This window comes from Haliotis rufescens, unplaced genomic scaffold, assembly GCF_023055435.1.
Source record: "Haliotis rufescens isolate VD_foot unplaced genomic scaffold, xgHalRufe1.0.p SCAF_65, whole genome shotgun sequence".
Taxonomy (NCBI): domain Eukaryota; kingdom Metazoa; phylum Mollusca; class Gastropoda; order Lepetellida; family Haliotidae; genus Haliotis; species Haliotis rufescens.
Window position 1 is genome coordinate 2,203,527 of NW_025964356.1, and position 12,490 is coordinate 2,216,016.

Below are 12,490 nucleotides of genomic sequence, written 5' to 3' on the forward strand. Positions count from 1 at the left end.
GAAACTTTCAGATAATGATTTTCTTGATCATATAAAATCTTTTGATATAATTGGTTTAACTGAAACCTGGATAGATAACATAGAATTATGCAATGTATTTAGAGATTTTGATATATTTACTAAGACAGCTGATAATCTTGCTAAGTTTGGCAGGCTCTCTGGTGGTATTGCAGTTTTGGTAAGAAGAGATTTGAGTAAATATATCATTTGGACAAAAGTATTAGACAATGCAATTTATATATTGTTTGATAAAGACATATTTGATTTAGACTCTGACATACTCTACGCGTGCAAGCGCATATAATAGCTATAAGTTTGTTTGGGATGATAATATGTTAAACACATTCAGAGAGAATTTACTTACAGACGATATCCCAAAGCTTCTGGATAAATGTGTCGATTTTGTATTTTCTGATATAAACAAAAGTGTTAATGCTATTGCAGATGCTCTATGCTAGTGATATGAAACGAAAAGTAAGTCGAGTTAGAGAAAGGGTGAAAAGAAATCCATGGTTTGATAACGAGTGTGAAATGCTTAAAAAAGAAAGATGTAAATATTTAAATAGATTTAGAAATTGCAAAAATGAAAGTAACCTAAAAGAATATCATGCCGCTAGAAACAAATATACTGCCATCTGTAAATATAAACAAAACAAGTGCAAAAGTGAGCGTGGCTCACTAATACCCCCGACCCGCCTAGTGTGTCAGTAGCTACAAATTAAATAGCTAGGATAGGGTAACTTAGGGTTTGAAAAATTCATAAAAAGATGGAAAATTAATAAAAACAATTTTTTTCTTTTGACTGCACCCCTCCATATGACACAGATTATATGTACTAAGTTTGAGATGAATCCACTGAATAGTTTAAGAGAAATCGCGCAGACAAAGTTTTCGGACGGACGGACGGACAGACGGAAGGACGGATGGACAGATGGACGGACGGAACCTTGGTATAACTATATACCCCCGACATTTTGTCAGGGGTATAATAAATATTTAATGGAGAGGAAACAAAGGTTAGAGAAAAATACAAATAATTCAAAACTGTTTTGGTCAGAATTAAAAAGCATGAATAACATAAGTATTGATGACTGGTATTGTCATTTCAAAAATATGTATGATATGTCACATCAGAATGAGAAAGCGTCATTTTTAGAATGTAATGATAATGTAAATGAGGATGAGACAACGACGAAACTGATGAAATTGTAGCTGATATCCTTGATTCCCCAATTACAAGGTCTACAGTCACAAAGTAATGAGTTAGAAAAGTATTGTGATGAATGGAAATTGAATGTAAATAGAAATAAAACAAAAAAAATTGTTTTTAAAAACGGTGGTAATTTATCAAAATATGAAAAATGGTACTATAAAGGTAACCAATTGGAGATAACAAGTTTTTTAAATATTTAGGAGTGTATTTTACTAACCGTCTTTCATGGACATATCATGTAAGCCAAGCATCCTTACAAGCCCAAAAGGTATTCATTGGTATACAACGAAATGCATGTGGTCTAAACTTTGATTAAAATACACTTTTAAAAATTTTTGATGTAAAAATAAGTCCAATTTTATTGTATGGTGCAGAGATTTGGGGACTCTCAAAAGTAGATGCTATAGAAAAGATTCACTTGTATGCATGTAAGAAATATTTAAGTGTAAAAGTTAATAATACACCCGGGGTTATGGTTTATGGTGATTGTGGTCACTATCCACTGTATATTTTTGCATATATATTAAAGTTATCAAATATTGGTTAAGAATTTTAAATATGCCTTTGTATAGATTTCCAAAAAAGTGTTATAATATGTTATTGTTCTTTGATTCAAATGGTAAAAGAAACTGGGCAACTGGTGTTAGAGAACTCTTATTTGAATCTGGTTTTGGTAATGTTTGGTATGATCAACGGGTCAATAATACTGCTGAGTTTATCCAGTCACTGAAACAAAGACTAAAAGATATTTATTTACAATCATGGAATGTTTCCTTAGCATTATCAAATAAACACTTTTATTATAAACTTTTTAAATCTTACATTTATAGAGAATGCTATCTCGTTGATATTATCATACCAAAATATAGAAAAGCATTGGCACGGTTTCGTTGCATGTCGCATGATCTACATATTGAAACAGGCAGATATATAAATACCCCATGAGAACAAAGAAAATGTAACATGTGTAACTTAAATGAAATAGAAGACGAGTATTACTTCCTTATCAGATGTCCTTTATATTTAGAACTAAGAATAAAATACTTACCAAAATACTATTACAGAGAACCAAACATACGTAAATTTATAAGTTTATTAAAATGTGAGAGAACAGAGGTTGTAAAGAATTTATCGATGTTTATTTACCATGCTTTTAATTAAATACTATCTATGCCCGAATAAAATGAGCATTATATATGTGGGAGATAATTTATTTCAATTTAATGTTCTTTTGTAATATTAATTATGTTGAATTGTATTATGTACTAAAGGCCTGTGGTCTCTAGAGTACGAAATAAAGATTGATTAACATTGACGTGATGCTGAAAGCTCTGATCGAAAATAGGACAATGCGCGATGGTTGTCCGGAATCACGATTCTATTTTTACGCGGAAGATGATTTTTCCCCCGAGGACTACTATTTTAAAAAACACAATTTTCCCCGTTTCCGCGGAGATTTCACATCCCTGAAAGATACATACTACCAGATTGGCCCATGAGCCTTCTGGCACTGGCATCTAGGCAAATTTTAAATTTAACCCAAAAATATTTGAAAATTAGTATAATTGGTTATTCATACAATTCGAAGAAAAGTAAAGTGCTCAGGGCTTGGCATGACCAGCCGATTGATAGGATCGGGGCCACCCTAAAACCCATCTAGGCGAAGTAAGGGTCAAAGTTGAGTATTGGGCAAAGGAACACTATTCCTGGAACCAGTGCCCTCAACCACTAGACTCCTGTCCTCCACTGACACAGGGATGCAACCCACGGCGCCTTTTACGACCAGCAATAGGGTGCTGAGAACACATTTTATCTACCCTGGGTCCCCACTGGGGGATATATCTGTGTAGCCAAACTAGATGGATATGCACAAAACTGATGATCAGAGCTGCAATCTAAGTGAACAGCCAAGGAGCTATCAATATGTCGAAAGAAGGACTTGAAATGTGTCCAATCCAGATGAAATCAATGGTCTTCTGACTGGGATACAAGCACTGGAAGCTGCTGGAAATCAACTTGTATCAGTATTCAGGGGCACCCATGACCAGCGGTCTTTTGACCATGTTCTGAATGCTTACTGAGAGAAGTAATTGTGTATTGTTGATGACCAAGTCATCCAAGAGTCGCAGCTTGGTTCTATACCACAAATTCTGGGAGCGTCCATATTGTAAATGAATTCCAATCCTCTGAGTGAGTGAGTGGGTGAAGTTTTACGCTGTTTTTAGCAATATTCCAGCAATATCACGGCGGGGGACACCAGAATGGGCTTCACACATTGTACCCATGTCGGGAATCGAACCTGGGTCTTCTACGTGACGAATGAACACTTTAACCACTAGGCTACCCGACCGCCCCAATCCTCTGAGTGAGTGGGACTGGAAAAATCGAGAGCATGAAGTTCAAATACTCTTGCTGCTGTGGCCATAAATAATTGAAAGGCTGTTTTCTTGGTTTTTTTAGTAGGGTAGCTGATGCCAAAGGTTCAAAAGGATCTCCCAAAAGAGTCTAAAGTACAATCAAAAGGTTTCATTTAGGGAATGCACATGGAAGTCTAACATCCTCCAACAGGAAAGATGTCATGACAATTTGACACAATGTCATGAGTTCCATGTGGACAGCATAGTTCCTCAGCGCACTTTCAATGACTACAGTATACCATTAATAACATCTCCCTGGGGTTTGAAATGGCAACAGAGCCTGAACTGGCAAGACATATCCGCAGTCATTTTAATGGCTGCATGACCATCCTATATGATCAGGTACTGCGACACAGAACAAATCAAAAGGACAAAAGTGAAACCCTATGGAACATCTAAATTCTGGTAAAGTATATTCCAGAGAATCTGTGATACTTTACAACCCTCAATTTAGCAAAGTAGAAGTGATTATTGAGGGTGTGCCCAACCAATTATACAGTGAAGGCATGAAGGCATATCAACAGAGGGATGAGGTTAAAAACCTCCCAGCTATAAAACGTTATCCCAGGTTTCCATGGTTGTCAAGGAACTGGTGTCTAGCAGACGTCTCACTAGCCAAATTCCTAACCTCAAGTCACTGTATCATGTATATATGGCTCAAATAATGCCCATGCAACGTTAAATTTTACCTCACTCACTTCTAACCTCAAAGTACACGCTGAGGCTCGACATGAGGACAACAGATGCTGATCAGTTACATGGTAGCGGACAAAGAACGCAGAATGCAAGCTAGGATGTAACCATACAGATAACTAAGAACGCAGAGACATCATCTAAATTAAAATTATATTTGCATGTGATTATGCACGCACAACTGAACGAAGAAGGTTTGTGCAAGCATCTATTGAGATTTTAACGCAAAACCCTCATTGTGCCATCATCTGTGGGCAAACAGATTGTGGCAAAACAGCCTTTACCCACAATATTTTACAAGGTCATTATCATAAATGTTTCAAGCACATCATGATTACAAGACCAACTATACTCGATAACATACCTATCTAGAGGTTGAATGGTGAAGGATCCTGAGGTATACAAAGTTGACCCTGGTGAGCGCTTACAGGACTGGTTACAATTATTTCATGACACATTGAAAGAAAATCAAACAATCTGCATTATGGATGACTGCAGTGTAAATAATGAACTAATGAAAAAGAAAGATATGTTTTCTTATTTAGTGTTCTCAGGTCAACATACAGGACAGTGTTTGTGGTCTTATACAGAAATCCAGGGTGGAGTTGCATCTGACCTGGTCAAGGATTAGGGTGATCTAATTCCCCATACTAACTACTAACTATTGCTGAAGACAGTGCAAACAAACGTTTTCTAATAACTACAACCAGTAGATCCAACAAGACTTTTTAAACCATTGCATTGGGGTCACGCTGGGGTTAGTAAAGAGCATTCCATTTTTGAAGAGTTGTGACTTAGATTTGATGTACTTACAGTAATCCCTGATCTGATACATCTGCTTCTGATTCCCCATAATCTTCATAGTTGTCTTCATCGGTTACTTCCTGGCGGCTGACAACAAAATCATAAATATATTTAATCAACTCTTTTTGTTCATTCCTCAGAAATAAATCTGGAAGTAACTTAAACAAAACATGTGCTACTTTTCCGGTTTTTCAACTGTTTCCATGTTGTTTGATATTATTACCAGTCAGCATCCTGTAAACCATGTTCTGTAATATTTCCATAGGTCGATAAAACCCCTGGAGGCGGGAGAGATATACATATATCTGCCTCCTCTAAATCAGGAATTCTATTCCATATCCTTTTCATATAATATACTTACAATATAATTCTTGAACTTGCCTAAGAAAACCAAGAGTCATCAGGAGGAGACACATCCCCCCTGTCTGGTGCAATTCAGAAATGGAGTTTGGCTACTTAAACTTAACTATTGGTTCACTGCCATTGGATACCTTCAGTTCAGTGAAGACAACAATAATGCTGTTCAATATTTTTCAGTATCCAAAATCATCAAAAGACACCAGTTCACCACTAGACTGATATGCATAGCACATTTCATCAAGAATTATTCAATGGTTCTGAAGTTCTGTCCAGAAACAAGCACTACCCTCATTTTCAATAAAGTCTCATCATACAAACATTAAAAAAATAAAAACCCAAATCATCAAAAGACCCCAGTTCACCACTAAGCTGAGCTGTTCAGCAAGTTTCATCCATAAATATTCAAAGGTTTTGTGCATTGCAGGACTGCTCCGGAAACAACCACAACATGGTAATTGGATATTTTAGTTTGTGCAACAACAACAGTACTTACACGTTCATATTTAATATACCAATTACAGGTCAATCACCTCATTACGTTTATATTCAACACGATTTCTGAACTCTGTCGCCCGAACGTGTTGTTTATGCCGTCTGGATCATGTTACAGTAATTACATCCCACAATGCACTTCTAAACAGTCTGCGCATGCCCAGTAAGACGGACATGACGTCACAGTGTTTACCTTTATTAACCCTGCAGCCCCGCACGAGGCTACTTTCTACATTGTCGCAAGCCACTCAACTGCGTTAAATTTCATCTGCTTCGGTGCTAAATCACGAGTCCAGTCAAGCCATCCGATCTCAGGTTTTGCGATACTCAGCTAACCAAGATTAATATGGCGGAGCGGAGACATAGACGAGCCAGAAGTCAGCGCAATCGGGTTAATGTTCTCGACTCCGCACAGCCTGAAGAAAATCCGGATAGCCTCGAACCCCGCGCCATTGCTGCCAGTGCCAGTCGTACTACAGGGAGAATCAGCAGTCAACCGTATCTGACCGTGGCCCAGCTACGCAAACAACTGGCAGAGCGGGGCGTGAGGGTCCCAAATAATTGGCCTAGGAAAAGCTTGTTGCAGCTGTTCCAAGAAAACCAGCAACAACGGCCAGCAGCAGCAACGGTGACCTCGTCGGACAGTTATGACCCGAGTGCCATTTCGTCTCCGGCGGCCACACTCCCGGGGGGGGGGGTCGAAGCCAGCATACAGCACAGGAACCCAGATGCCCTCGTTAGCGGGACCACGCTACCCTACAGTGTTGTTTCGGACTTCGGGGACGATGTTACCAATTCCGTGTCACCTGTTAGTGTTGCCAGTCTACAACGCGAACTTGCAGAGCTGAAACACATGATAGCCAACATGACCAGCCATAACGCAGTGACCACCGAGTACCCAGCTACAAGCCAACCGGATCAACTCAGCCATGACGTGCCGTCGGACTCGCTGCCCCACATCCACACAGTCGCGCCGGCGCTCAAGAAGAAGATTAAAGACGGCAAGTACTGTAACCTGGCATTGCTATTGATACCTAATCAAGACACGCTAGACGCTAGAATGGCCGAGTACGATGGCAATGTGTATCATTTAAAGGAGGATGCTAGGCTAAATCGCACTCTTACACTAGCAGAATTTATACAGGCCTTTGGCATTTACAAGGACATTCTGTGTGACATCAATAACGCCAAACGGAAACAATTGGATGGACACGAGCAAACTGTCATCGAACTGGCTACGTTGTATGGGGGCTCTGCGCACTACGACTACCACAAGTTATTTGCTGCCAGAGTGGCGTCCTACGCAGAACAAGGTTGCAGCATTCGCTGGGATATGAGGGACACACGTCTGTACGGGCTGTGTTCTTCGGGGCGCCGTTCCAGATCGTGTGCGATTTGCCACAGCATCACCCATGGTACTGACTTGTGTCCTGAGCGACGTACTGATACAGCTAGGCCTACCCTGTTCTCGGACCGACGTGGCAGCTCCGACAGGATGGGGGCGACGGACAACAACGACACCAGGGGACGACCTAGAGTTAGGTCAAATGGAAGGGAGGTCTGCAATAATTTCAATCACCAGGGCTGTGTGAGAGTGATCTGTGCATACCTTCATGTATGTCTCAATTGTCATGCCCCAAACCACGGACAGGCAACTTGCGCCAAGGCTCCCAAATCGAGACGGGACAACCAAGCTTGACTAACTTTCCCGGATATAACCAGAGAGGAGGACGCAGGCACCTTAACAGTCCAACTCACTCCCATCAATGTTCAGGCTATACAGGCAGAACTCGACTCTCATCCCCATCCTCCATTTGCTACATATCTCGTCAACGGCTTGCAACATGGATTCGACCCCTTAATGTCGGAGGTTCCACAGTCAACAACGGAATGTAACAACAATCGTAGCGCTACATTGGATCCAATAGTTGTGACTAAGGCAGTGCAAACAGAAGTCGATAAAGGATACGTTATCGGACCTTTCAAGCGAGCTCCATACCCTGTGTACAGAATTAACCCCTTAGGAGTTGCCACGGGCAAGTACTCGGGCAAGAAGAGGCTAATCCTTGATCTGTCAGCCCCTCATAACTTGGAACATACCGCAAGTATTAATGACCTCATTAGTAAAGAATCTGCTTCACTCTCGTATGTGACCATAGACTATGCTATTTCAGTGATTAAGCAACTGGGACATGGTGCACAAATGTGTAAGGTGGACATCACCGACGCATTCAAACAGATCCCGCTGCACCCCAGGTACTGGCCGTTCTTTGGTTTCCGATGGGACGATAGGTACTACTTCTACACTAGATTGGCGTTCGGGTGCAGATCCAGTCCAAAGATTTTCGATACCCTATCACAAGCCGTGTGCTGGATATTGCAATACAACTACGGCGTTAAAAACATTCTGCATCTGTTAGATGATTTTCTGACTATCGATCCTCCCGGTTATGAAGCTAGCACAACTATGGACGCCATCTTAACCCTGTTCGACAAACTACAAATTCCACTCGCCGTGCACAAGACTGAAGGACCTGTAACTTGTTTAGAATACCTGGGCATCATCTTGGACTCAGTCTCGATGACAGCGAGGTTACCAGAGAACAAGTTGACAAGGATAGCGGATATGTTAACATCATTTTCTACTCGGACTAAGTGTACGAAAAGAGAGTTGCTGTCTTTGTTAGGGCATTTAAACTATGCTTGTCGAGTGGTAGTACCAGGCAGATCTTTCCTATCTTACCTGATTCGACTGTCGACCACTGTGGTCAAGTTGCATCATCATATCAGAATATCTAAGCAATGTCGGATAGAGATGCACATGTGGAAAAAATTTCTGAACCAGTGGAATGGCATCTCGTTTTTCCATGACGACCATATCACATCAGCTCCGGATCTCAATCTGTATACGGATGCAGCCGGAAGTGTAGGACACGGGGGATATTTCGATGGGGCATGGTTCGCCCAGGCGTGGCCGCAGGACGTTATAAACAGTCGAGACTCAGCACAATCAATTGCTTGGTTGGAACTTTATCCTATTGTGGTGTCAGCCATTCTCTGGGGACGACATTGGACACGGAAGAGAGTACTGTTTCATTGTGACAATATAGCTACTGTGGGTATTATCAAAAAGGGTCGATCAAAATGTATGGACATTATGGCTCTGATGCGGACCCTTACATGGCAAGCAGCTGTAAATAACTTTATTGTGTTAGCGGAACATGTTCCAGGCGTACAAAATAACATTGCTGATGCACTTTCCCGTTTGCAGTTCAGGAAATTCCGAGCCCTGGCGCCCCACGCAGACCTCCATCCAACGCCTTGCCCACCCAGCTCACAAGTGACGTGGACCTGAATCGTCACCTCGACACCCTGTGGTCAGCGGCGATCAGTCGACAAACAAGAACAGCATATTCTACAGGATTCCAGTGCTACCTAAAGTTCATGTTAAAGTTCAGTTTGTTCACCACACTGGGTGCCAGCAGCGGCCTGCCACCAGTTAACGATGCCTACCTTCAGTACTTCCTTGCACATTGCTTCGGCATCCTCAAACTCTCACATGACACCGTGAAGACCTATCTGGCGGGAATCAGATTTACGTACCTACAAGCGGGCATCAGGACACTGTTTGACGATGTCTCCACAGGTGCCCTAAATCGGATTCAAACTCTACTCAGAGGATACAAACGGGCCCACACACCAGAGCGGAGGAAGAGACTCCCCATCACTTACCATGTGCTACGTAACATCATCAAGCGGCTCAGGGATGGCGTGTTCGGTCCTTTCAACGATTTGGTAATGGAATGTATGTGTCTTGCAGCGTTCTTCGGATTCTTGAGATGCGGTGAACTCACATGTTCAGCCAACTTTGATCCCAGTAGGAACATAACTATGAGCGACATTAGTTTTGTACATCATAAAAGAACATGTGTTATAACCTTAAAAGTGTCTAAGACTGATCCCTTCCGACTAGGCGTTCGCATTGCCTTATTCGCTACTGACACTATGACATGTCCCTACTCGGCCTTGTCAAAACTGTATTCCATTAGAACGCAGTGCAGGGCTGCATACCAGGATCCGCTGTTCGTCAGTCGGGACTATCTACCAATATCCAGGACTGTGTTTTTGTCATGGTTAGATAGGGTCCTCACGTTGACTGGCTACAACTCTGCCGACTACTCCGGGCACTCATTCCGGATAGGAGCAGCTACCACGGCGGCCACCGTGCACATCGAGGATCACCTAATTAAGACTATGGGCAGGTGGACGTCGGACTGTTACGCCAAGTATATCAAGACGTCCGACTCCACCTTAGGGCAAGCCCACAAGGCTATGTGTCACCATCACTAAGTACCATATTCATGTTATTTACCTATATTAATTCTTTGGGGGCTCTCGGTTGCTAACCTCGTTTGGGCGTCATAAGCCACTCCATACTCAGAGCATGGAAGGCTTGTGGCCCCCAAAGAACTTACGCTATTTCGGTACTGTCCGGTCAGCACGACCAGTACTAGCTTACTCTAGGGATCGTCCGGGTCATCGGACCCCAGGACCGGCATATCCCTCTCACAGCTACACAGTCCGGGTCCATAAGACCCCAGGACGTTGTTATCTTACCCGGGTCTCCACGACCCCAGGGTGTCAACCCGGGTCACTTCGACCCCAGGGTCTCTTAGGCAACCGAGGCAGCCCCCATGTTGTGCCAAATGTTTATGTAAATGTTTATATAAATATCTGTATATAATAAAACTTCCTGCTATGTAATACATTTCATGTTGTTTGTGGCACAAAATGGTAATTGGATATTTTAGTTTGTGCAACAACAACAGTACTTACACGTTCATATTTAATATACCAATTACAGGTCAATCACCTCATTACGTTTATATTCAACACGATTTCTGAACTCTGTCGCCCGAACGTGTTGTTTATGCCGTCTGGATCATGTTACAGTAATTACATCCCACAATGCACTTCTAAACAGTCTGCGCATGCCCAGTAAGACGGACATGACGTCACAGTGTTTACCTTTATTAACCCTGCAGCCCCGCACGAGGCTACTTTCTACATTGTCGCAAGCCACTCAACTGCGTTACCCTCCAGCCACCCCTTAGCTCCTCCTGTCGTTCATGGCCTAATGTATTCACGAGCATCACGAACGTGGTTCTTTGTACATTCGCTAGTACTCATGTATTGGCGTCCATTCCACGGCTGTTTATCAGGCTACCTATATATATATATATATATATTGCGTAGATACCTTATCTCCTGGGGCTGCCTCGGGCGTCATAAGCCACTCCATACTCAGAGCATGGAAGGCTTGTGGCCCCCAAAGAACTTACGCTATTTCGGTACTGTCCGGTCAGCACGACCAGTACTAGCTTACTCTAGGGATCGTCCGGGTCATCGGACCCCAGGACCGGCATATCCCTCTCACAGCTACACAGTCCGGGTCCATAAGACCCCAGGACGTTGTTATCTTACCCGGGTCTCCACGACCCCAGGGTGTCAACCCGGGTCACTTCGACCCCAGGGTCTCTTAGGCAACCGAGGCAGCCCCCATGTTGTGCCAAATGTTTATGTAAATGTTTATATAAATATCTGTATATAATAAAACTTCCTGCTATGTAATACATTTCATGTTGTTTGTGGCACAAACCTCATTTTCAATATAAATCCAACTTGTTGTCATGAAAATAAACAAAACATAAAACAAATAAAATCCGAAATCATCAAAAGGCACCACTTTACTGATCTGTATAGCATGTTTCAAAAGAAATACTGTAAATCGTGAAATTAAAGAGTCTCCAAAAGAATGCGACCACTGGCCCCTAACCAAAAATGCGACTCAGTATGAATGGGACACCCCCCTCCTCTCAAGCATCAGTGGATTTATATCTAAAGAAAATGTCCTCTGTCAGGTTTACAGGAGAATCCTCACCTTAATCCAACCTTACATTAATCCAATCACACACCAAATAGCACCGCCTATAAGTGCTGAGTAGAGTACTTCCACAAAAACAATACATGCACGCTGGCTCGTGTCGGCCTTTGACGCAGTCGCAAAGAACAAAGAAACTGTGTTGCGTGGGTGGCAGGACTGTATGGACTTGCAGGTGTGATCAGTGATTATGTAAGTGAGTAGAACTGTAATTAGTGTTTGAATGACATTGTTTATATACTTGTTACACGTGCTGCTCAATAAACAGTGGTGTGGAATACATACTTGTTTGTTGTTCGGATTATTAGGGACAAGTCAAAGGCTGAAATCCTGTCATAAATGTTCACATTATTAAGCTGAGCCTTTCACTTTTGAAATAAATGCAATTTCAGCTTGTGTGGCAGAGTGCTGCGATGTAGCATTGGCCAGCAGGTGGACACATGTCTTACTTTATTTATGAAATTGTGTGGGTATCTGATGCTGGCAGAACGGTGGGGAGAGTTAGCCCCTTTTTGTCGTTACCCAGTTGTTCCATTCAGTTTGTTAATGAGATAAGAGCTAGTTGGTGTA

General features: G+C 42.1%; 1 protein-coding gene across 5 annotated transcripts in view; it reads right to left on the reverse strand.

Annotated features, from left to right (window-relative positions):
* The window catches only part of LOC124118187 (rab11 family-interacting protein 4-like), a 297,536-nt gene that overhangs the window by 208,923 nt on the left and 76,123 nt on the right, over positions 1-12,490 (reverse strand). For all 5 annotated transcript variants that reach the window (XM_046480299.2, XM_048387107.1, XM_048387106.1 and 2 more), the window contains exon 5: positions 5,137-5,214. In XM_046480299.2, coding sequence (XP_046336255.1) covers positions 5,137-5,214 — 78 coding nt within the window. The remainder of the gene's footprint in view (positions 1-5,136; positions 5,215-12,490) is intronic.